The 27440-nt window shown below is 40.8% G+C and overlaps 1 protein-coding gene across 1 annotated transcript; it reads right to left on the reverse strand.

The window, feature by feature from the left end:
- Nucleotides 1-153: 153 nt before the first annotated feature.
- Nucleotides 154-27398, reverse strand: LOC115209352 (replication factor C subunit 4). The gene is made up of 10 exons (XM_029777720.2): nt 27245-27398; nt 20467-20586; nt 19148-19226; nt 17344-17423; nt 17089-17208; nt 13143-13212; nt 10350-10670; nt 8084-8164; nt 5332-5448; nt 154-378 (listed from the first exon to the last, which is right to left on the reverse strand). Exons 2-10 carry the CDS (start codon nt 20571-20573, stop codon nt 280-282), a joined length of 1074 nt encoding a protein of 357 aa, XP_029633580.1. The 5' UTR covers nt 20574-20586; nt 27245-27398; the 3' UTR covers nt 154-279.
- Between the last annotated feature and the right edge of the window lie 42 nt (nt 27399-27440).

Consider the following 27440-nt stretch of genomic DNA (forward strand, 5'->3'; position numbering starts at 1 on the left):
GCCACCACCACTTGACAACTGGTGTTAGTTTGTTTACCACCCCGTAACTTAGCAGTCTGGCAAAAGAATCAATGAAATAAGTACAGAGGTTGGTTGGTATGTTCAGTTAAAACCTGCATGGTCATATTTCAATGACTGAAGCAAAAGATAAAAGATATCAGACCCATTACATCTTTATTAAGGCAGTTCTCATTCTCTCTCTCTCGTGAAGTTAAATGTATGAAAATATGTTTTTTTTTTCTTCTTTCTCTTTTTCATTTGCAAGAAGCAAAGAATGTCCTATTCCCTTTCATGGCATATTTGGTTCATAATAGCATTCAGTAGATCCAGAAGTTGCAGGTACTCATCTGCTCCATCCATCATACACTTGTCCACAACCTGAAATAAAAACGAAACAAATGAGCTAATAATAATAATAATCGTCGATGTCGTCGTTTAACATCCATTTCCATGCTAGCATAGGTTGGAAGGTTCAACCGGAGTCTTGGAAGCCAGCAGGCTCCAGTCTGATCTGGCAGTATTTCTACAGCTGGATGCCCTTCCTAACGCCAAACATTCTGTGAGTGTAGTGGGTGCCTTTTATGTGCCATCAGCACAGGTGCCAGAGGAGGCTGGCAACATCCACAATTGGTTGGTGCTCTTTACGTGCCACCAGCATGGATGCCAGTCAAGGCAGTGCTGGCATCGGTCACGTTCGGGTAGTGCTTTTTACATGCTACCGTCACGGGTATCACAACTACAATCTCCATTTGACTTCTATTTTGATGTTGATGTACTTGACTCAATAGGTCTCCTGAAGCACTGCAGGTTACCCTACGATCCAAGGTAAGCACAGCAGGCCATCCTGCAAGCCATGAACTCACTTCATTTGTTAGGTCTTCGCAGTCACAGCATATCTCCAGAGGTCTTGGCCTTTCGTCATTGCATCTGTGAGGCCCAACGTTCGAAGGTCATGCTTGACCACCCCATCCCATGTCTATAAAATAGGAAAGGAGACAGACCTGGAAGAGGGAGTGTATGTCACTGACTTTGACAAATCTAACTGATTGATTGAGAGACCAAACAATTAATCAAACAATTGATTAATTAGTTGGTTGAATGTCTAACTAGTTGACGAATAACAATTCTTGCTAATTTTGGTGTGAGGCCAGTCATTTTAGAGGTAAGTGAAAATTGATTACACTAACCCCAATATGAGACTGGTACTTTATTTTATTGATCTCAAAGGGCTGAAATGCAAAGTTGACTTCAGTGGAATCTGAACTCAGAACGTAAAAAGCCAGAAGAAATGGCACCACACATTTTGTCCAGCATGCTAACAATTCTGCCAACCTAATAATGATGATGATGATAATGAATCCTTCCAACTAAAGGCACAAGGCCTGAAATTTCAGGGGAGAGGACTAGTCGATTACATTGACCCCAGTGTTTCACTGGTACTTATTTAATCAACTCCGAAAGGATGAAAGGCAAAGCCAACCTCGGCAGAATTTGCAATCAGAACATTGCGACAGACGACATACTGCTAAGCATTTCGTCCGGTGTGCTAACAATTCTGCCAGCTTGCCACCTTAATATTAATAATAATAATCCTTTGTACTATAGGCACAAGGCCTGAAATTTGGAGGAGGGGGATAATCGATTACATCAACCCCAGTGTTTTACTGGTACTTAATTTATCGACCACGTAAGGATGAAAGGCAAAGTCAAACTCGGCAGAATTTAAACTCACAATGTTGTGACAGGCGAAATACTGCTAAGCAGTTCTGGCAGCTTGCCACCCTAATAATAATAATAATAATTATAATTACCATTTTAAATTTTTGCCACAAGGGCAACTTGGGGGAAGGTGGGGATGAGTCGACTACATCGACCCCAGTGCATAACTGGTACTTATTCTATTGACCCTGAAAAGATGAACGGTAAAGTCGGCCTCGGCGGAATCTGAACTCAGAACATAGTGAATACCTATTTCTTTACTGCAAACAAGGACAGACAAACGGATGAAGTCGATTATATCGACCCCAGTTCGTAGCTGGTATTTATTTAATCGACCCCCAAAAGGGTGAAGGGCAAAGTCGACCTCGGTGGAATTTGAACTCAGAATGTAGCGGCAGACGAAATACCGCTAAGCATTTTGCCCGGCATGCTAACAATTCTGCCAACTCGCCTTTGACATAAGGTATAACATGTACTTATTTGAATATTATAATTAGCAATATTTCAACAACATTTAAGGCAGTTTGCTGGCAGAATTGTTAGCACACTGGGCAAAATGCCTTAAGCATTTTGCTGTTGAGTTCAAGTTTTACGAAGGTTGACCTTTCATCCTTTTGGGTGTCAATATTAGCTTACATCCTCCCCCAAACTTGCTGGCCTTGAGCCAAAATTTGAAACAACGCCAACCACTCTGTGAGTGTAGTGGGTGCTTTTTATGTGCCACTGGCACAGGGGCCAGAGGAAGCTGGCAACGGCCACGATCGGTTGGCATGTATAAAGCACCAACTGATTGTGGACGTTGCCAGCCTCCTCTGGCCCCTGTGCCGGTGGTATGTAAAAAGCACCCACTACACTCACGGAGTGGTTGGCATTAGGAAGGGCTTCCAGCTGTAGAAACATTGCCAGATCAGACTGGAGCCTGTTGTAACCTTCTGGCTTCCCAGACCCCGGTCGAACCGTCCAACCCATGCTAGCATGGAAAATGAACATTAAACGATGATGATGATACTTGAACAACATTTATGGATGGGTTTCCCATAAGTTGTTGGTGCACATGAGATGATGATGACGACGACGATGATATCAATGATGTTATTGTTGCTTTTAGCCCAAGGTGGCCTGATAGAGCAGGCTTCTGAACCAAAGCATTGCAACCACAACCATCTTCTCATGGTTTTTCAGGCATAGTTTGCTCCTAACTCTATTATCTAATGTGTTCCTTATGATGGTACAAGAGTGATTACAGAGTGAGATTTAACTGCTATTTCTAGCAGGCTGAACAACCCTGTAAAAGCTTCCGCATTGGATTAATCCATCTTTCATGCTAATTAACATTATACACCCAATTAGTCATGGCTGCAGTGAGATTCTGGCAGCTTGCCAGAGAACAAGGGCTTCAGGGTTAGGGTTAAACTTCAGATGCACAGAATGTAGGAGTAGCAAAAGAGGTAAGCAAGAACTGCACAGTTAGGGTGCTGCTACGTGTAATGGATAGCTTCTGTTACTTGAATGATCTAATGAAAATATAATAGCTAACATAAATAAGGATGGAGAGGAGGAAGTTTAAGGATTTTCCCTTCTACTGTCAACGAATCTCTCTCTCTCATTCTTCCTCTCTGTAAAAAAGCAGATTATGTGAAACATAATGAAGCATATGTAAAAAAAGTGTGATGTTACACTGTACTAAAACATAGACACCAATATGCTAGAATGGGGAGAAATGCAATGAGTATGACTTACAACATGCATAGTGTTAACTAACAAGACAGACAAGAAAATCTATACAGACTGGCTCCTGTGCCGGTGGCATGTAAAAAGCACTATCTGAACGTGATCGATGCTAGGCCCACCTGACTGGCTCCTGTGTCGGTGGCACATAAAAAGCACCCAATACACTCTCGGTGTGGTTGATGTTAGGAAGGGCATCCAGCTGTAGAAACATTGCCAGATCAGATTGGAGCCTGATGTAGCCACTGTCTTTCTAGACCTCGGTGAAACCGTCCAACCCATGCCAGCATGGAAAACGAACGTAAAACGATGATGATGATGATGATGGCTTGTAAGAAATAGATAAACCTTCCTCAAATCACTTAAATGGGTGTCTGTATATATGTGCTGGTGACACATAAAATGCACCCAGCACACTCTTAAGTGGTTGTCATTAGGAAGGGTATCTAGCCACAGAAACCATGCTATAACAGACAACTGAAATCTGGACAGCTCCATGGCAAACTGACCAACCCGTATCAGCAAGGAAAACAGATGTTAAACGATGATGGTGATGATGTATATATGTGAACCTTGTGTAATAAAGTGCTTCGGTCAGCATTATAAATCCCAACATCTAGATTAGTGGTTCTCAACCATTATTTCGGTGCAGGCATGGATGTATGGCTAGGAAGATTGCTTTTCAACTATATGGTTCCGGGTTCAGTCCCACTGCATGGCACCTTGGGCAAGTGTCTTCTACTATAGCCTCAGGCTATCCGAAGCCTTGTGATTGAATTTGGGAGGTGGGGGTTCCTGTCGTATGTGTACATGTATATGAAAGTACGTGTACCTCCTAACAGATATGAGGGGCCCCTTTGTTTTCTCTTTTACTCAGTGAGGAGGGTTAGCGTTAGGGTCCGCATAGCCATTACATATCTAAAAATTCCTCTCGTATTTTTGTGGTTAAATATTATTAGAAATTGTATAAAAAAGGTGTTTAAATATTTTGAGCACTGAAGAAATACAACCAGTTTATTGCACATAAATTTTAACAACAAAATCTTATATGTACATTATTTACATTCAATGGATATTTGTCCTCATCTTTGTTGTTAACATTTCGGCTGATATACCCTCCAGCCTTCTTCAGGTGTCTTGGGGAAATTTCAAACCTGGGTTCTCGTTCCTAAGGTATTTTTCGATGTTATCATCATCATTATTATTATTATTATTGTTAGTATTCAGGTCCCTGCTTGGAATCAAACTCAGAATCTTGGGGTTAGTAGCCTGCACTCTTAACCACTATGCCATATGCCTGTGGGCATTTGGCATAGTGGTTCGATTCCAAGCAGTGACCTGAACACTAACAAAAATAATAATAATAATATTAATAATAACATCGAAAAGTATCTTAGGAATGAGAACCCAGGTTCGAAATTTCCCCAAGACACCTGAAGAAGGCTGGAGGGTATATCAGCCGAAATGTTGTGTTAACAACAAACAAGATGAGGACAAATATCTGTCAAATATAAATAATGTAAATAATTTCTCATCTCTTAAATATAGAACTGTAAAATCTTATATGGCCCATCAAGGGCCATGCGGACCTCAGTTGCGAACCACTGATCTAGATAGTCAGGCTGCTGCTGGAAAAATAACTTGTAATCAATGTGGTATGACTTGGAAATCCCTTGCAAGCTTTAAGAGCCAGATGAGACATCATGTGTGATAAGGAAACCAACAAAGAACAAAGCGTTTCTTAGAATGAATTGAGTTTAAGAGGTGGACTTATTTGGTCACAAGTTGACCTCCACCGCATGTGTGTGTGTGTGTGTGTATTTGGGTATTTCTATCTACTTACAAATGAAACAAACAAGATACTAATAAATAATGCACACTTACTGCCATCTTTTCTCCAATGACACATTTCTGCTTGTCGCCGAGTTCTTCAGAAAACATGATGAGGTCATGCAGCTGGCAGACAATTTGCAAACCGGAATGGCCATTACAGATAATCTCCTGCGTAAATTAACAGTGAGTATTATATTGCTTACTTGGTTCATGATGAAGGTGGTGGTGGTGATGATGGTGATGATGATGAAGATGATGATGAGGTTGCATGTAGATGAGGATAAACTTAAATTTGAGAAGCAACAAAATGAACAATTGGTAGCATAAAAGAAGATGAGAATTATTTCTAATTTAGGCACAAGACTAGCAATTTTGAGGAGAAGGACCAAGTGGATTACACTGACTTAAGTACTTGACTAGTACTTTATTTTATTGACCATGAAAGGATAAAAGTCAAAGTTGATCGTGGCAATATTTGAACACAGAATGTAAAGAACCAGAAGAATTACAGGTTGTCATTGACTTATGACCAATTGACTTTATGACAATTGGTGCGCCAGCAATACTAAACACTCCAGTTGAAATCTAATGGGTTTAATTTCTTAGAAATCAATCTGTCTACGGATGATGTCAGCTAACAAACGCTTCTCCTAGGTTTAGTTATCAATCACCACTGTGCTTATTCCGAGTGCTGGATGAATATCCTGTTGGGAGACATTGAGGCAGCCTCATATTTGTTAATAAGATGACTGTTTGAGACTCTGACATTTTTTGACTAATGCCAGTATAATAGTATTGGGTCGTCCAGAAAGTTCGTGCCGATTTTTAAAGGAAAGAAAAAGGTCAATAAATACTTGCCATTACATTTTTAATCAACCAAATATGAACCATTTTGAAGCACAATGCGTCTCCATCTTTCCTTTAACTTGAAAATACCTTCTTCCCAGAATTAAGGTGCCTGGGATGGTAAGTCGAAAGGTAAGTTACTATAAATTGGCACGAACTTTCCGGACAACCCAATATAATACAGAATGCTGTGAGTAACTTTTACCTGAGAATGTACCTTAAGAATGTAAAAATATAGAACAAAGTCACGTAGGACTACAGGCCGACTTACGACCAGTCAGTCGGAACCAATTGTGGTCGTAAGTCAACGATGACCTGTACAGCTCAGTATTTTGTCTGAAATACTAATGATTCTGTAAGCTCACCACCTTAATAATTCTTTCTACTGAAGACATAAAACCTGGAATCATTCATTATATCAGCCACTTTGCTCAACTAGTACCCATTTTATTGATCCTAAAAGGATAAAAGACAAAGTTGACTTCAGCAGAATTTGAACTCAGTATGTAAAGCTAGAAGAAATTAAGAAATTCCGCAAAGCACTTCAATAATAATAACAATTCTTCCAAATTTTGGCATAAGGCCAGCTAGTTTGAAGAGATGGACAAGTCAGTTACATCAACCCAGTACAGGACTGGTACTCATTATTTTATCAACCTCCAAAGGATGAAAGTCAAGGCTGACTTCAACAGAATTTGAAAACAGAACATTAAGAGCTGGAAGAAAAGCCGCACAACATTTTGTCCAGTATGTTAATGGATTCAACTAGCACACCTACTTAGTAATAATAATAACCCCTTTTCTACTAAAGACTTTAAGGCATGAAAATTTGGTAGTGGTGGCCAAGTCAGTTACATCACCCCCAGTACTTATCTGGTGCTTAATTTATCAACCTCAAAAGGATGAAAGGCAAAGTCAACCTCAGTGGATAGTCAATTACATTGACTCCAGCACATCTCTGGTACTTCATTTTACCAACCTCAAATGAATGGAAAGCAAAGTTGTCTCAGCGGTACCTGAATGCAGAATGTAGGGTGTTGGAAGATAGAAGAATGCTGCTAAGCATTTTGTCCGACGCTCAAACAATTCTATTATGTGTTATTGGCAGTATGGCTTGCTCTGTTTATTAAAACACTGAATGGTCATTTAGTTAGCTGAATAATGAGTAGGAATACACATTGTAAATTCAACTCTCAGTTTATAAAGTTGTCGGCTGTCAATCTACTCCTCATTTCAAGCATTGAATGACAATATAAGTCTTCAAAAAGACAGTTGCTCCCATAAATACCAAAATAAAATTTGGGATTTATGGAGGTTCAAAGTTGGGAACAAAAACAGGACAGTGGAGACATACAAGGAAACCAAATGAAAACAAACATGGAGGGTCGTTAGACCAGAACGAGGGTAAAATAGCAAACACTGGAGAAATATTTTCTTTGAAAAGAGAAAAGGCAGAAAAGAAGGACAAGGTGCATTTTATCTCTCTTCTATCTTTTCTCTTTGCAAAGAAAATATTTTTCCAGCGTATGCTATTTTACCCTCATTCTGGTCTAACGACCTTCCATGTTTATTTCATTTGGTTTCCTTGTATGTCTCCACTGTCCTGTTTTTGTTCCCAACTTTGACCATCCATAAATCCAAAATTATATTTTGGTATTTATAGGAGCAACTGTCTTCGAAGACTCATATTGTCGCTCAGTGCTCGAAATGAGAAGTATTTAGACAGCTGACAACTGATGAAGGGTTATTCTTTGTATTACTTGTCCTATTTTCCATTTGTTTCTCTTGTTGTTTGCATATTTCATGCTGTTTACTGTTGGTGACATCCTGTACCCATATATGCATATGTATTATATATATGTGTGTGTATGTATATATTATTATTTGATTGAATGCCACTCATCCATTTCCAAGTAAGTTTATTGTGTGTGTGTTTGTGTGTGCGTGTATTGCTTACCTTTAATGCTAAGTTAAGTTTATCATATGAATCTGAGTGGCAGACATCGAGTATGTTGCGGATAACATCTTCTGGAACAATCTGAAAAAAAATCAAGAACATAATAAAAATGGATTCAAATTTTGGCACAAGCCTAGCAATTTTGGGGGAAGACGATAAGTCAATTATGGCAACAACATTGCTCAAATGATAGTTATTTTACTGACGATGCAGAGTTGACATGGCAGTATTTGAGCCACAAGAAATTCCACAAAGCATTCTGACTGATGCACCACTTTACCATAATAATAACAAGAGTGCTCAGAGAGCACAAACCTACACCAAGGCAACAACAATGTCCTCTCAACGATTAGCTGGAAATGATTTCTAAAAGGAGAATATCGACTGCTGTCACAAATGAGAATACTATAAATGAACCTGACCGCTCTCAAAAATTAAGTAAAAAAACCCAGAAAAATAATCCTGAATCCTTGTCCGGTACCGGATCAATCCCAAAATTTTGACTTATTGAATACAGTTCCTTCTATCACCTGAAACTACTTATTTTTGAAGCGGCTAAACTATTTTACAGAAGCCTTTAGTCAGTAAAACAGCAAATCTGCTGTTTGTAAGGTAAATATATTATTTTCCAATTAAATACTTGTTGATATGCAGCAATTTCGAAATTTACAAAACAAATGAAAAAAGTCATGCAAACATTCTTTATTGCAATTAAAAATTCACCTGTACTTCTCATTTACCACTTTGTTTATGTACAACTAAGTTTTGGCCAAGATATTTCACTGCAATTTTATGTTTATAAAGAAGACAAAATTATTAAACAAGAAACAAATTCCCTTTGAAATTCATAGTCTGTTACAAATATAGCCAACATATAGACATATATTCACAAATGTGAGAGTTTATTGAGTTTAACTGATGCGTTAGAAACAGCAGCCAAATTTTCTTGTCAGAAAGACACATTATGATGTGACAAATGATTATGTAGAGGCTTCCTTGTTGACTCATTAGCCTTTTAATATTTAAATTGGCCATCATCATCGTTTAACATCCGCCATCCATGCTAGCATTGGTTGGATAATTTTGACTGTGGGCTGGTGAACCAGACGGCCGCACAAGGCTCCAATCTTGATCTGGCAGAATTTCTACAGCTGGATGCCCTTCCTAACGCCAACCACTCCGAGGGAGTAGTGGGTGCTTTTTACATGCCACCGGCACGGTGTCAGTCAGGCGGTACTGACAATGATCTCACTCGAATCTTTTTACACATACCACCGGCACAGGTGCCAGTAAGGTGACGTTAGTAACGATCACGCTTGAATGGTGCCCTTTTATGTGCCATCGGCACGGAGCCAGTTGGCTGCTCTGGCAACGATCACGCTCAGATGGTGCTTTTGGCACCCTACTAGCATGGCCATATCCAGTCCAAATATTAAACCTGTTTTATTTTCAAACCAGCCAGATCTGGCCTCTAACATCTACCCCACAATGTCATTCTAAAAATATTGGGTTGTCTGGAAAGTTCTTGCCGATTTTTAAAGGAAAGAAAAAGGTCAATAAATACTTGCCATTACATTTTTAATCAACTAAATATGAACCATTTTGCTGCACAATGCATCTCCATCTTTCCTTTAACTTGAAAATACCCTCTTCCCAGAATTGAGGTGGTTTCATGGCAAAGAATTCATCAAGGTATCTTTTTACATCATCCAAGAAATTGAAATTTTTACCGTTAAGACTATTCTACAGAGACCTGAATAAGTGGAAATCCGAAGGAGCAATATCTGGTGAATATGGAGGGTGGGGTAACACATCCCAGTAGAGCTGCAGCAATTTTTGTCTGGTTCCCAAAGCATCAAGTGCCAAAAATGAACTTACCTTCCATTTTAAAGGGTTACAGAATTAACACAGGTTATAGGAACATAAATCTTCTTCCATGAAAAGATAGCTTAAACTGTGCTCAAATGGAGGTGTAGTCAAATCCTATTTTATAGACTCAACCATGTTCTAAAATAAGTCGAAAGGTAAGCTACCATAAATCGGCACAAACTTTCCAGACAACCCAATATACAACTGCTGTATGATTAAAATTTTGAAGCTATGAGATAATACATGATCAATTCAAAACAATGGGAATAAATAAGCATCACATTTGGCAGAGAAATTTGAACGATAAAGGGTTAAATACATACTAAAACAACAACAGCAACAATATGGCAAGATTTGAAAGAGATAAAAAGATGAAGAAATGGAAATGATAACTTACTCCAGCCACTTCCAGAATGTCTTGCTTGGTGATCTGTTCCTCTCCTTTTAATCGTGACACACTCTGAAGAAGTGTAATAGCACGTCTTAAATCTCCTTCAGATACCTGTATTAATGCTTGCAAAGCATCTTCTTTACAGACCACTTGTTCTTTCTTAGATATGTCTTGTAATCGTTTCAACAATATTTCTAAAGTGAGAGGTTTGAAGCGGAACTTGGCACACCGGGAAGTGATTGGATCAATAATTCTGCTCACATAGTTACAGATCAAACAAAACCGGGTGGTTTTTGATTCTTTCTCCATGGTTCGTCGCAATGCCGTCTAGGAACACAAATAGAAATTAAACAAAATAATAAAGGAGTTGCTGATATTAACACTATGTTCATCTTCATCATCATTAGCATGTAAAAAGCACCATGCGAACGTAGTTGATGCCAGCGTCCCCTGACAGGCTCCTGAGCCGGTGGCACGTAAAAAGCACCATCCAAATGTGGTCGAAGCCAGTACCCACTGACTGGTTCCTGTGCCGGTGGCACATAAAAAGCACCATCCAAATGTGGTTGAAACCAGTACCCACTGACTGGTTCCTGTGCCGGTGGCACATAAAAAGCACCATCCAAATGTGGTCGAAACCAGTACCCACTGACTGGTTCCTGTGCCGGTGGCACGTAAAAAGCACCATCCAAATGTGGTCGAAGCCAGTACCCACTGACCGGCTCCTGTGCCGGTGGCACATTAAAAGCACCATACAAATGTGGTCAAAGCCAGTACCCACTCACAGGCTCCTGTGCTGATGGCACATAAAAAGCACTATCCAAACATGGTTGATGCTAGAATGCCCTGACTGGCACCCGTGCAGGTAGCACATAAAAGCAACCACTACACTCTCGGAGTGGTTGGCATTAGGAAGGATATCCAGCTGTAGAAACTTTGCCAGATAAGATCGGAGCCTGGTGCACCCTACTGGCATGCCAGTCCTCAATCAAACCATCCAACCCATACCAGCATGGAAAATGGATGTTAAACGATAATGATAATGCTCCAAGCTTGCATGGGTTAGATGGAATTTACTGAGGCAGATTTTCTGTGACCAAATGTCCTTCCTGTTACCAACCCTCAGCTATTTTCAAGCAAGGTAATATTTTCCTAAGTCTGGACAGTTTCCATGGAAGATTGGAAAGGAATAACACTGACTGCATGACAATGATACACATTTCCAACCATCTTGTGATGTCAAGACCAGAAGGCACAAACACATGCACAGGAGTGGCTGTGTGGTAAGTAGCTTGCTTACCAACCACATGGTTTCGGGTTCAGTCCTACTGCATGGCACCTTGAGCAAGTGTCTTCTACTATATCCTCGGGCCGACCAAAGCCTTGTGAATGGATTTGGTAGGCAGAAACTGAATGAAGCCCATCGTATATATGTATATGTGTATATATATATGCATGTGTTTGTGTGTCTGTGTTTGTCCCCCCAACATTGCTTGACAACCGATGCTGGTGTGTTTACGTCCCCGTAACTTAGCGGTTCGGCAAAAGAGACCGATAGAATAAGTACTAGGCTTACAAAGAATAATTCCCCTGGAGTTGATTAGCTCGACTAAAGGCAGTGCTCCAGCATGGCTGCAGTCAAATGACTGAAACAAGTAAAAGAATATATGATGGGCTTAAAGCCGTTAGTCAGCCTGGGGCTATAACAGACTACACTTGCACAAGGTATGCAGTAGGACTCAGCCCACAATCTTGTGGTTAGGAAGCAAACTTCTTAGTCACACAGGAATTACTTGTGTCTATGAGTTTCTATTCTTTTATGTGTTTCAATCATTTGACTGCAGCCATGCTGGAGCACCACCTTTAGTCAAACAAATTGACCCCAGGACTTCTTTGTAAACCTAGTACTTATTCTATTGGTCTTTTTTGCCGAACCGCTAAATTATGGGGATGTAAACACACCAACATTGGTTGTCAAGCGATGGTGGCAGGTGGGAGGGGGGAACAAACACAGACACACAAATACATATATATATATATATATATATATATATATATATATATATATATACCTGTCTTCATCTTTTGTTTTTCTGTAAATTCCAACTATATATATCTGTGTGTGTACGACAGGCTTCTTTCAGTTTCCGTCTATTATATCCACTCACAAGGCTTTGGTTGGTCTGAGGCTATAGTAGAAGACACTTGCCCAAGGCACCACGCAGTGGGACTGAACCCAGAACCATGTGGTTGGGAAGCAAGCTTCTTACCACACAGCCACAGGGCCAGCAATTCAGGGTAGAATTCTGTAAAGTTTGGGCAGACTGCACACTTCAACATATGTTAAGTGAAGCCGACAATGCAGGAGGATGAAAAACAAAATTAACTTCAGTGCATGTTTGTGTCTCCTTGTCTTGATGCTGTGTATGAACTGTAAACAATCATGACTGTCATGTAAGTGGTGTTGTTCATTTGCTATCTGCCATGAAAACATGCCTGACCATAGGTAACAGGAAAAGTATCTGGCCATAGAAAATCTACTGCAACGAATTACACCTGAGCCAACCAACCGTGAAAAATTGGATGCTAAGATGATGATGATGATGATAATGAAAAATATGTAATATATTTAAGCGTTTGGCATAAGAGAAGTATCAAACAGTGAAAAGATATATTTCATGTAAATATTTAAATTTGAAGAAATATGAAACCTACATAAGATTTGAAAAAGACATCCAAAGAAATTTTTTTGTTTGGACTAAACTAAAAATGTCAAGAGCAAAATGGAAAAAATCTCACCTGAGCTGCTAGTGTCATAGAGTCAGCTTCATCTAAGATGATTATCTTAAAAGGAGGACAAGGTTTTCCACTAAAGAAAAATAAAACAAATGATTCAAGATAATAAACTCTGTGATAGGTGTATGTGTGTGTATACACACACACTAGCAAGGCATCCTGGCATTGCCCAGGTGTTATGGCCTACAGCCACATTGTATTATTTGTTTCTTTCTGTTGGGCAGAATCGGCACACGAGGTGTGTAAAGCAAAAACATTTAGAATGACAGCTTAGACTAGAATGAAATCTTAACATTGCCCCCAAAATGATCTAGACTTATGCAGGAGTGGCTGTGTGGTAAGTAGCTTGCTTACCAACCACATGGTTCCAGGTTCAGTCCCACTGTGTGGCACCTTGGGCAAGTGTCTTCTGCTATAGCCCCGGGCTGACCAATACCTTGTGAGTGGATTTGGTAGACGGAAACTAAAAGAAGCCTGTCGTATATATATATATATATATATATATATGTATGTGTGTCTGTGTTTGTCCCCCTAGCATTGCTTGACAACCAATGCTGGTGTGTTTACATCCCCGTCACTTAGCGGTTCGGCAAAAGAGACTGATAGAATAAGTACTGGGCTTACAAAGAATAAGTCCCGGGGTCGATTTGCTCGACTAAAGGCAGTGCTCCAGCATGGCTGCAGTTAAGTGACTGACACAAGTAAAAGAGTAAAGAGTATATAACGAATTGGATGATGTGTGAGGATGTACAGGTATCCGTATTGCAGAAAGTAAGGTACACGGAAAGAAAGCTGCTTCATTGTAAAAAGCATCATCTCTGTAAATGTTTGGGCAGACTGCACACTTCAACATATGTTAAGTGAAGCCGACAATGCTTCTGGGTAAACTATGTTTTACGTAAGTCCAGTACTGGTAGAATAAATATACAAGTCATCTGCACTGCTAACTCGAGAGCATGCGGTATATAGTTGTCCAGGAGAAAAGCAGGGTATTTGTAAATTGAGACCCCCAATTTTTAAAGTTTGACCATGGGTTTTGTTGATTATCATAGCAATGCACAACTGCATTGGGAACTGAAGGTGCTTAAATTGAAGTGGCACATTTGAGGGAATAAGGGGCATGCATGGAATGTATTCAATCTCTCCTCGATGGCAGTTGGCAATAATGGTTGCTTCAAGGACATGACTTGTCATTGCAGTTACAGTCAATTTTGTACCATTGCATAGTCATGGTGGATCCAAATTCCTCAAGAGCATGATAGGTGCACCTTTCTTTAGGAACAATTTATGTAGTGGCAGTCCTGTGGGTTGTATTGAGTTGAGAACTTCAACTGGATACCCAACTGTGGCATGTTTGTCAATGGTAGTATCAGTGGAGACAAACCTTGAAGCATCTCCAGGTAGAATGTAGAGGAGTTCACGGATTACTTTATCAATGCTTCCATTTCATGGTGCTACAATAGCTCTCTCTGCAAACCATGCAGTTTTTGAATTTGTCTTGCAATGTGGGAAATACCTTTTCGTTAAGCTCAGCCAATGTAGACACCATGTGCCCACATTCTATTCTATTCTACTCAAGGCACAAGGCCCACAGATTTTTGGGGAGCGGGGGGACAGTCAATTAGAGTGATCCCAGTTTGCAAAAGGATGAAAGGCAAAATTGACCATGGCAGAATTTGAACTCAGAATGTAAAGACCATGTGACCACATTGCAGTACATGCTATTGCAGGGTGTTATTCAATGGTAAGGCATTATTTCCAATTTGTAGAAGTTCACAAGAGAATTCTTCGGGTAAGGAGCCATTGTAGAGATGAGCTCGCTTTTTCTTGCTTAATGAAAGCTGACAAACAACCCTTCACAGAGGTAAAGACTTCAGACACGCATAGATCTCGTCAGCTTGTGTACCCCATAGTATAACTGGCAATATTTGACGGAAATCCCCTGCAAGGACAACAGTTAAGCCCCGCCATAATGGCTGTATTGTTTCCCTTAGTGACCTATCTAGGGCTTCTAGTCCACTATGGTGTGCCATTGTGCATTCATCCCAGACAATAAGTGTAGTAAGTAGCTTGTTCCCGACCACATGGTTCTGGGTTCAGTCCCACTCTGTGGCACCTTGGGCAAGTGTCTTCTATAGCCTCGGGCTGACCAAAGCTTTGTGAGTGGATTTGGTAGACGGAAACTAAAAGAAACCCATTGTATATATATATATGTTTGTGCATCTGTGTTTGTCCACCCACCATCACTTGACAACTGAAGTTGGTGTGTTTATGTCCCCGTAACTTAGCAGTTCAGCAAAGAAGACCACACACTTCTTTGTAGATGTAGCCGATGTTACTGGGGCTTGGCTGGAAAGTTTTGCTTCAACTTCCAGGTTCACCTGACTTTTGCACCTTCAGATTTCCACCTGTTTCAGTCAACTTTGAAGAGGATATGAAAATTCACCTGGAAGAGTTCCTTGCCAGTAAAAACAAGAAACTCTTTGAGCAGGAAATAATGGAATTGTCCACAAGATGGCAAACGATACTGAAAGTAAATGGTAATTATTTCATTGATCAAGGCAGTGATCTGGTAGTATTTCGTGTGCTTTTGCAATTGGAGTTCAAATTCTGCTGAGGTTGACTATGTATTAAATCCTTTCGGGGTCAATTGAAAATATATCAGCTGAAAACTGGGGGTTGATGTAATTGATTCCCTGCCACCAAAAAATTGCTGGCCTTGTGCCAAAATTTGAAAGCAATTATCTCATTGATTGAATAAATCATATTATGTTTAAAACATGTGTCTTATTGTGTCTGGGGAGAGTCATTTTCTTTTTGTGCCTTATAATGTAACACACTCACCGGTAAAATTTCCACGTTTTTCTTATTTTTATTGTCCTAAAATTTTTGTTGCGTCTTGCAACCTTCTCAATAGTTTTGACTCTGGTGAGTGTGTTACATTATAAGGCAAAAAAAGAAAATGACTCTCTCCAGACAATAGAATATGCTTCAACACACGAACTCATATAAAGAATCTTGCAAACCAAATCCAAAAACGAAACATGTGTCTTATTTTCCCTTAAGAAAACAAATTAACTTACTTTTTGGCCAACTCAATAAATCCTCAGACTACTACAGTACCACCATATCACACAACTACACCACCATGCCAGCCTACCACTACACTACCTCAACAACCCGCTACCACAACATCACCACAGATCCCACCACTACACAATCACTACAACATAACATAACCACATGACACACCATCGCTATACTGCAACACTGCACCACCACATTATGCTATATTCGAGCGTGATCGTTACCAGCGTCGCCTTACTGGCACTTGTGCCCGTGCTAGTAGGATGCCAAGAGCACCATCCGAGCATGAGCGTTGCCAGAGCAGCCAGCTGGCTTCCGTGCCAGTGGCACGTAAAAGGGCACCATTCGAGCATGATCATTACCAACATCGCCTTACTGGAACCTGTGCTGGTGGCATGTGTAAAAGAATTTGAGCGAGGTCGTTGCCAGTACCGCCTGACTGGCCCCCATGCCGGTGGCACATAAAAAGCACCCACTACACTCTCGGAGTGGTTGGCTTTAGGAAGGGCATCCAGCTGTAGAAACTCTGCCAAATCAAGATTGGAGCCTGGTGCAGCCATCTGGTTTGCCAGCACTCAGTCAAAATCGTCCAACCCATGCTAGCATGGAAAGCGGACGTTAAACAATGATGATGACTACCACATCACATTAGAACAACTTGTTGTCATTACACAACATTACACCACTACACTGCTGCTATATCGCACAACCCTACACAACACACCATTCCTTCCTTAAAAACACCATCTCAATATGCTGCCGCTGCCATTATTGTTACCATCATCACAACGCTTGTTTCAGTACTTATATATCAAAAACCAAATGCAAGTGCACGAATGCACATCATTCTGAATCTACTTACTCAGGTCGAACAGCGGAGGCACTAATCTGAGCAAATTTCTTCACTTTGTTTCGAATGACATCAATTCCTCGTTCATCGGAAGAGTTCAGTTCCAAGACACGGCTGCGGTACATATCATGTCTAAACAAAATAAAGAAAAAGGGAAAAAAAATTTTTTCTGTTAAATAGGAATCTTTAAAAGGGTAAAACTAGGGGAAATAAAAAGAAACTTCTATCTATGCAATTAAGAGGTAATAAATCTGTTCACATACATACCCAAACAATTCTCTGGCTGCTGCAAGTATTGTGGATGTTTTACCAGTACCAGGTGGTCCGTAGAACAACAGATTTGGCAACTGTCAAATGAGACAGGAGACTGAGAGATAGTGAAAAGTATACATAAGAATATATATATGAAAGTTACGTGGCAAACCAGCTGGTGCCACATAAAAAGCACCCAGTACACTCTGTAAAGTAGTCTTAGCAGTGATTCTCTCTTTCCAATGCCCAGTCTCTTTTACAATCTCTTGAACAAGCCTCAAATTGTGTAGGTCTTTAACTCAATGAGTCCAAGACTGAATATGTAAACAAGTGCTTGTCCAACAGTGATTTCATCATCCATACTCTCAACAATACGCCCTTAAATATGGTTTCTGATTACAAATATCTTGGGTCATACATATCATCATCTGAAAAAGATTTTCTAACGAGAAAGGGTATGGCCTGGTCAGCCTGTGATGATATGCATAAGATCTGGTCATCAAATTTAAGTAGAGATTTCAAACTTAAAATCTTCAAAGCCACAGTCGAACCAATTCTACTATATGGCTCAGAAACCTGGATGTTATCAAAGAAGCTTGAGAGGCGGTTGGATGGAACTTACACTCGCCTCCTTATGAGAGCTCAAAATCTCTCGTGGAAGCGTCATCCAACCAAAGTACAAATATATGGGAAACTACCACCTGTATCATCTCTTGTGAAAGGTAGAAGAGTCCAGTTTGCTGGACATTGTTGTAGAGCTGAAAACGAGGTAATTTCTACTCTTCTCCTCTGGAAGCCATCTGTTCGCGATACCAGAGGGCGTACACTCTCCTACCCTGATGTAATCTCCAGGGATACAGGCATCCAGCAACAGGACCTCCGTAATGCTAGGATGGACCGTGAAGTCTGGTGTAACATAGTAAATTCCATTGTCTTGACCACAGTCAAACAATGGTGATGAAAGCAGTCGGCATTAGGAAGGGCATCCAGACACAGAAACTATACCAAATAAGACAATAGGAACCTGGTGTAGCTCTCAGGTCTGTCAGCTCCTGTCAAACAATCCAACCCATAGAAAACAGACATTAAAAGATTATGAAGATGTGTACGTGTGTATGTATATTATCTCTGTAGCAAGACACCTCTGCTTGTCCCTCTATCATATTTTAGTCTCCAAGACCTGGTATTAGGCCATCTCCCCACTATATATATGAATGGTTTTGCATAGACATCAAAGGGGATGTAACATCAGAAGATGGTTTGTTTGAGTGGTTAATGAAAGCTATACATACAACAATAAGTAAATAGACACAAACACATCATGCCTATCAATGGTGTATGAAACATTAAGTATGATACATAGATGGCATGTTTCAGTAATCTGCAATTTAAATGATGATACATCAAAGGAGAACTAAACCATTTTTAAAAATAAAGACAGATAAAGAAACTACTATACAAAGTAATTGATGTAAATATGACTGACCAAAAGAAGGCTGCAAGCTAGCAGAACTGTTAAATGCTGGACAAAATGTTTAGCGGCATTTTGTCCTTCTTCATGTTCTAAGTTCAAATTCCACTAAGGTTGACTTTTCCTTTCATCCATCTGGGGTCGATAGAATAAGTACCAGCTGAACACTGAAGTCGATATAATAGACTTAACCCTTCCCCTGAAATTACTGGTCTTGGGCCAGAATTTGAAACCAATGAGTGATCAAAATCCTTGAATACAGTGCCCCAGGATAGCCACTGACAAAGGACTGAAACCGGTGAAAGAGCAAAAGTATTAATGAGTAAAAGAATAAACTAGAACACTTACATCAGAACCCTGAAGAGATTTCTTTAGAACGTGCACAACTTCATCTTGGTAAGCAACATCATCAATTTGTCGAGGACGACTACACAGTAGAAACAATAAAAAAAATAAACATTAATGACAAACGTCCCAGGTGAGGCTCATATCAGCCCTAAAAGAGCTGTGGTTAAGGTATACAAGACTTGAAGGAGTGCCAGCCCTAGAAAAGTGACAAACGTCCCAGGTGAGTCTCATATCAGCCCTAAAAGAGCTGTGGTTAAGGTGTACAAGACTTGAAGGAGTGCTGGCCCCAGACAAGTGACAAATGTCCCAGGTGAGGCTCATATCAGCCCTAAAAGAGCTGTGATTAAGGTATACAAGACTTGAAGGAGTGCTGGCCCTAGACAAGTGACAAACGTCCCAGGTGAGTCTCATATCAGCCCTAAAAGAGCTTTGGTTAAGGTATACAAGACTTGAAGGAGTGCTGGCCCCAGACAAGTGTCAAACAGGCCAAATGTTATGTGGATATACGCTGATATCACATGAATTCAGTTTCCTAGTTTTGGGGTTAAAAATACAAACCCTGTAATTCAAGGATAAGCTTCGGAGGGCTATAGATCAGCAGAATAAATCATAAATGTAATGGCAAAAGGCAATGGAAAACCACTGTTATATCTTTTCTCATGAAAAATCTCGAATCTTCAGATTTCGTTTTGGAGACCAATGATTGCCAACACCTGAAGGCAAAGCATGAAGATCACCAGTTACAAGCATACAAATCTGTTGTGTCCTTTCTGTACCTTTCACTGTACTATAAAAAAATTATTTATTTGATTGTCAAACCTTCATTCACTTGCATTCTACAACCAATAACACACATATGTGTTGTTACTACTACATAGTCTGTTTCTTTGTACTAGCAAGCTTTGTACCATCCCCAGCATAAGTTTCTCTAATAGCTTGCTTTCACAATTCCTTACATTTCATCTTAAACCTCAAAGTTCATACTATTAAAAAAAAAATGCCCTCCAGTTGATCCTTGGATAATGTGGCAAGTATTCAGGCTGTCTCCAATCTAAGGATAATTTCTTCTCTTTAGTCACAGTGGCCCTGGAAAGAGTCATGAGCACTGCTTCTTTTCCAGACGAGGGAGAGAGGGAGAGCAAATAAAAAATGACACTTTCATCTTAGTTTTTTGACAGACTGATATGCTCTTAATCTTTCCATGACACACACCAACACAAACTTATTTTGTTTCAATAATATTAAAACCTTATATGTAATAATTTAAGTGGATGCTTACCCTTTAAAAAACAATGTTAGGATTAGATTTAAACACTTACTATTTCTCTACCCAGGGTATATGTGCTTCTTTGGTCGTTTCTGTTGATACAGGCTTCTCTTTTCTCTTGATGAAGCCAGAACTTCCAGGCTTGAGAAAAGCATGCATTGTGTTAACAGCACTGAAATAAAGGGAAGGTCTTGTTAATTACTTAAAGCAGTGTCACTCATTAACATAATCAATTAATGTCTGTTTTTCATGCTGGCATGTGTTGGAAGGTTTGACAGGATCTGGCAATCACCAAGGCCAAGTTCAGCTTTGAAATGTTTTCTATGGCTGGATGCTGTTCCTAATGCTAACTAATTTACAGTGTGTACTGGATGCTCTTTTCATGCCACTGGCATTAATGAAATTGTCAAGAAAGACGAGACCAGGTAAAAGGAAAAAACCCTCTCAGCTAAGAAGATGAGATAATATATATATGAGATAGTCGAGATGCTTGAACGGAGATGTGTGGATATATGTTGCATGCAAGAAATAAGGTGGAGAGGAGGATCAGCTAGGTTCCTCACAGGCAAGGAACGCAGGTACAAGATTTTGTGGGCAGGGAACACTGACGGGGTTGGTGGCGTGGGTATACTTATCGCTGAGAAATGGGTAGATAAAGTAATTGAGGTAATCAGAGTAAGTGACAGAATACTTAAGATTAGATTAGTGCTTCATCATAGTTTAGCAACCATTATATCAGCCTATGCTCCTCAGTCGGGGCTACCCGATGGACAGAAAGACCGATTCTATGACACTCTACTGCAGACTACCTCATTGACGAACGACAGAGACCTTATCTTTGTGGCTGGTGACTTCAATGGTCACGTTGGACGACATGCTGGGGGCTTCCATGGCGTACATGGAGGCTATGGCTATGGCTCCCGCAACGAGGAGGGAACCAGGCTGCTGGAGTTCTGCGATGCAAATAATCTTATGATTTGCAACACTAACTTCAGGAAACCTACCAGCCACCTAGTCACTTACCAATCGGGCCAACATACCAGCCAAATTGACTACATCCTTACAAGGCAAAGGGAGAGATGGCTGCTTATAAATGCCAAAACCTTCCCAGGTGAAGAATGTACCCCACAACATAGACTGGTAGTTAGTGACTTTAGGATCAGGACTAGGAGGACAACCAGAAGACGACAAATATGGAGAAGAAGGATCTGGAAGCTTAAAGATCCTGCAAATGGACAGAGATTTAGGGACATATTACTTGAAGCCTCTGACGAAGTAGAAGGGGATAGAGCATCACGGGGGTAGAAGACAGCTGGACGTTTCTAAGGGACAACCTGCTGAGAGCCACTGACCAGATCTGTGGCTGGTGCAAAGTCCCCTCTCGACCTAGAATAACGTGGTGGTGGAACAATATTGTAGACAGGGCTATTAGAGAAAAGAGACAGGCTTGGAAGGTCTGGAAAAATGGGGGTAGCAGGGAATTGTATCAGACTGCCAAAAGAGAAGCTAGGAGACAGGTTTATTTAGCCAGAGGGGAAGCAGATAAGAAAAAATTTGCCAATGTTCTGCGCCGTGAGGACCAAAGACTGGAGGTGTTTCGTGTTGCAAGACAGTGTGTGAGAGAGAATCGTGATGTGGTAGGAGAGAAGTGTGTTCGCATGGAAGATGGTTCACTTGCGCTAAATGAGGATGCAAAGAGAGAGGTTTGGAGATGCCACTATGAAAGGTTGCTGAATGAAGAAAATGAATGGGATAAAGAGAGTCTGCCGAATGTTGACCCAACAGAGGGACCAGCTATCCGAGTTGATAGTTCTGTGGTAGCTAAGGCAATTAGAAGCATGAAGACAGGGAAAGCCCCAGGCCCATCAGGAATCACTGCAGAGATGCTCAAAATGTCTGGTAGTGTCGGCTATAGCCTAGTCACCCATATAGTTAATCAGGTGATACACAAAGGGGTCATACCCAATGACTGGTGTAGCAGTATAATAGTCAACTGCTACAAAGGTAAAGGTGATGCCCTAGATACAAATAACTACAGAGGTATCAAGCTGTTGGACCAGGTGATGAAGGTTACGGAGAGGGTCATAGCCCAACTAATTAGAGAGAGAGTTAGTTTAGATGAGATGCAGTTTGGGTTTGTGCCAGGGAAAAGTACTACTGATGCTATATTCCTGGTAAGGCAGCTGCAGGAGAAATACCTAGCCAAAGATAAGCCCCTGTACCTGGCTTTTGTTGACATGGAGAAAGCCTTCGACAGGGTCCCCCGATCCCTTATCTGGTGGGCAATGAGAAAACTAGGGATAGATGAATGGTTAGTGAGAGCTGTGCGGGCCATGTATAGGGACGCCGCTAGTAGGGTGAGGGTTGGAAATGAGTACAGTGAAGAATTCCGGGTAGAGGTAGGGGTCCACCAAGGCTCAGTACTCAGCCCCCTCCTATTTATCATAGTCCTCCAGGCAATAACGGAGGAATTCAAGACAGGATGCCCTTGGGAGCTCCTCTATGCTGATGACCTTGCTCTAATTGCTGAGTCGCTATCAGAACTGGAGGAGAAGTTTCAGGTGTGGAAACAAGGATTAGAATCGAAGGGCCTCAGAGTCAATCTAGCTAAAACCAAAGTCGTAATCAGTAGGAAGGTAGACAAATCACAAACACCTTCAGGTAGATGGCCCTGCTCGATCTGTAGAAAAGGTGTAGGTAGAAACTCTATAAGATGCACCAAGTGTAAGCTATGGACACATAAGAGATGCAGCAATGTCAAAGGAAGGCTAACTAGGAAGATGGTTTTTGTATGTGGCAGATGCTCAGGAACAATAAACACTGAAAATGCTCTGAGACCAACTTCCGTCACTTTCCAGGGAGAAAAACTAGAAATAGTTGATAGTTTCCGTTACCTAGGTGACCAAGTCAGCAGCGGGGGCGGGTGTGCTGAAAGTGTAACTGCTAGAGTAAGAATAGCTTGGGCAAAGTTCAGAGAGCTCTTACCTCTGCTGGTGACAAAAGGCCTCTCGCACAGAGTGAAAGGCAGACTGTATGATGCGTGTGTACGAACAGCCATGCTACATGGCAGTGAAACATGGGCCGTGACTGCTGAGGATATGCGTAAGCTCGCTAGAAATGAAGCCAGTATGCTCCGATGGATGTGTAATGCCGGTACTCACATTCGGCAGAGTGTAAGTACCTTGAGAGAAAAGCTGGACCTAAGAAGCATCAGTTGTGGTGTGCAAGAGAGACGTTTGCGCTGGTATGGTCATGTGGCGAGAATGGATGAAGATAGTTGTGTGAAAAAGTGCCACACCCTAGCGGTTGAGGGAACCTGTGGAAGAGGCAGACCCAGGAAAACCTGGGACGAGGTGGTGAAGCACGACCTTCGAACTTTAGGTCTCACTGAGGAAATGACTAGAGACCGAGAGCTCTGGAAGTGTGCTGTGCGCGAGAAGACCCGGCAGGACAAGTGAGTCCACAACCCGTGGCCTTCTACATGGGATGGAGCCAGCCTACGTATGCATACCTTCCCTTCTTGGGACACAAAACTCTACTTGTGAAGACGTGTTGAGGCAAGTGAGGATCAGAATCGAAATCGATCAATGGAAATTGCGGATGTGCTACCAGTGCCGGTGGCATGTCGAAACTCTGCTTGTGAAGACCCATTGAGGCAAGTGAGGATCAGAATCGAAATCGATCAATGGAAATTGCAGATGTGTTACCAGTGCCGGTGGCATGTAAGAGAACTTTCCGTTTCGCGACCGTTGCCAGCACCGCCCCGTTTCGTGTCCGTTGCCAGCCTCGCCTGGCCCTCGTGCCGGTGGCACATAAAAAGCACCATCCGTTCGTGGCCGTTTGCCAGCTCTGTCTGGCACCAGTGCGGGTGGCACGTAAAAAGCACCCACTACACTCACGGAGTGGTTGGCGTTAGGAAGGGCATCCAGCCGTAGAAACACTGCCAGATTTGACTGGGCCTGATGAAGCCTTCTGGCTTCACAGACCCCAGTAGAACCGTCCAACCCATGCTAGCATGGAAAACGGACGCTAAATGATGATGATGATATATATATATAAAATTAACTTGGTGAAAAGTGCCCAGCAAGTAGTGCTACTCCTTGTCTATTTGTAATATGAGATAGTACATAATAAGGTGTGTTGTATGCAATGCTGTTTTAAAATTCATCAACAGCCTGCCTTTTTTTTTCATATCAAAAAAATTTGGAGTTGCTCGTACAGTATTACACCAGCTTCAGCATTGAATCGTCAAGAGAAGTGAGGTTGATAAACAAGCCAAACATGCTACTTTCAGTTTTTTTAACCCTTCTTGCTTTTGTTTATGAATGTTGGGTAATGTCCAAAAGAGTATGATTGTGAATAGAAGCAGGCAAATTGGGGTGAACATAAGCAAATAATATATGATTAAACTAAAGGGCTCAGTGTTTAGAGTATTGGGCTCTCAATCACGAGGTATTGAGTTCAATTCCCAGACCGGGATGTGTGTTGTGTTCTTGAGCAAGACACTTTATTTCACATTGCTCCAGTTCATTTAGCTGTATAAATAAGTTGTGATGTCTTTGGTGCCAAACTGTATCAGTCTTTGCCTTTCCCTTGGATAACATCAGTGGCATGGAGACAGGAGGCTGGTATGCATGAGTGATTGCTGGTCTTCTATAAACAACCTTGCCCAGACTTGTGCCTTGGAGGGTAACATTCTAGGAGCAATCTCATGATCAGCCATGATCGAATGGGGTCCCTTTACTGGTAATGACATTCCTTTATCTTTTATAGGTTTCAGCCAGAGGGTGAGACCATGCTGGGACACCACCTGGTTTTCTTCAAGGAATTGTTTCTGGTGAAGTAGCAAGTTGGACAGATGTAGTTTACTTTGTGTCGCCAGCATTGATGTAGGTTTATCTGGTATGTCAGGTAAAAATCTGTGCAAACAATCTTCGAAAACCACACCATCTACACCTAACAGTTCTCTGATATTGTTTGGCAGAATGTTGAAAAGTTGTGGGCTCTTAAAACCTAAACCAGTGCTCTGCAACTTTTTTTTTTTTTTTTTTTTTTTTTTCACTTGTGGAACAGTTGCATTCTTTTCAAAATTCGGTGGCACACCTGAAAAATAATGACTAAAAGTATAGGGGAAAAAATTATTTTCTGGTTACAGGGCGACACACCGGTTGCAGAGCACTGAAACTAAACTGTTACATTAACCTGCACTTATTCCAAACGTAGAAGACAGGATCTTAGGTAATTTACAGTGTCGTCCAGTTCAGTGGGAGATAGACCTTTCAGGATCTTTCTTATGTATAGTCACTCCGTATATTCCGCATCTTCTTTTTAGGGAGTAAAACCTCAGTTCTTTTAGCCTCTCCCAGTAGATCATCTGTTGTACCAAAGCAATCTTCTCTGTGCAGTGTCTTTGGATTGCTCCAAGTTCCGCTATTTGACGCTCTGCGGCGACCTCAGATGGAAACAGTAACCAGGTGACTGAGAACGAATGTTCTCCATAGGAGTAGCATGGTTCCCTTTCCCACGCCCTTTTTCCTTTATTGTGTAGAACTGTTGGCATTCTTTCGATATAACTCGACAAAATCAAAACATTTCACTTCGGGTATTTCCGTGGAAGCAAATGACAGTTCGAATTCTGTTTTCTGCTTGGAAATTTGCGGATTTTACATGCACACATGAAACAGGTTAGAACAAATATGCAAGGCGCAGGAGTGGCTGTGTGGTAAGTAGCTTGCTAACCAACCACATGGTTCCGGGTTCAGTCCCACTGCGTGGCATCTTGGGTAAGTGTCTTCTGCTATAGCCCCGGGCCGACCAATGCCTTGTGAGTGGATTTGGTAGACGGAAACTGAAAGAAGCCTGTTGTATATATGTATATATATATGTATATGTGTGTGTGTTTGTCCCCCTAGCATTGCTTGACATCCAATGCTGGTGTGTTTACGTCCCCGTCACTTAGCGGTTCGGCAAAAGAGACCGATAGAATAAGTACTGGGCTTACAAAGAATAAGTCCCGGGGTCGATTTGCTCGACTAAAGGCGGTGCTCCAGCATGGCCGCAGTCAAATGACTGAAACAAGTAAAAGAGTAAAGAGTAAAAGGCTTTTTTTCTTCAAGTTTAAAATGAGACATTGCTGGCATAATTTCGTTATATCTATACTCCACAACTCAAGGAAATACCCAAAGTGAAATGTTTTGATTTTGTCGAGTTGATCAGCCCTGATAAATTAGATATTTTTTTCCTTTCTCATACATAGTTCATTATTCGATGCATCCTTTTTATTTTAAAGACAACAGCGACTTGAGGGAGATTTTGGTTACCACTATTTCTACGTCTAGTGATAAGTTATAGTGGCGTTGACTCGTTACTATGTACTAGTAGTTTATGCTGAACCTTGGATCAGCAAGTCAGCCTCCATTTAGTAATTCTACCTGTTAGAAACAGCAGCCAAATCTTCATCAAATTGAACCGTACTGTCTTTCCAAAAAAGCGCCGGAACACAAATACAAACACTTAATAGAATTGTCGCGACTGTGACACCTTTGATCACTGTAAGTTTGCTTAATCGGAGTAATTTACAGCTAAACAACAACAAAATAACAATAATCTAAGCGTTGGTATATCTATAAATTTTAATTCAGTAACACTGTTGTGGTGCACCTGAGCACTGTATACAATAATTTCAATATTACTATTGAAATTATATTTCAATACACGAAAATATAACATTTATACACACTTAAACGAAAGTTATATTGTTCTACAGAATAACTATTTCAACTTATTATATCAAACAACTTATTAATAAAAGGTGTGCGATATATATTTACCTGATCAATAAGTAGATTATTACAAGAGTGTGATATAATATAAATATATTCAGACAACAATCAAGATTATTATTATACTGAATACACTTTAAACAGAGTTCCCGCCATTTACTAAATAATGGTAAACAGCTCTTTGAGCATGCGTGACCGGAACACGAAATTTGACATTTATTAGCGGAAGTTAAACAAAAGTTGT

Source organism: Octopus sinensis, linkage group LG3, assembly GCF_006345805.1.
Source record: "Octopus sinensis linkage group LG3, ASM634580v1, whole genome shotgun sequence".
NCBI lineage: Eukaryota > Metazoa > Mollusca > Cephalopoda > Octopoda > Octopodidae > Octopus > Octopus sinensis.

Bases quoted from the DNA above. Each gene is read 5' to 3' on its own strand.
- LOC115209352 (XM_029777720.2), bottom strand. From the start codon at position 20,573: ATGCATGCTTTTCTCAAGCCTGGAAGTTCTGGCTTCATCAAGAGAAAA. The intron at 17,424-19,147 runs GTAAGTGTTCTA...CTCATTTGACAG, and splicing joins AATCTCTTCAGGGTTCTGAT to TTGCCAAATCTGTTGTTCTA. The intron at 17,209-17,343 runs GTATGTATGTGA...TATTTTGTTTAG, and splicing joins GCAGCCAGAGAATTGTTTGG to ACATGATATGTACCGCAGCC.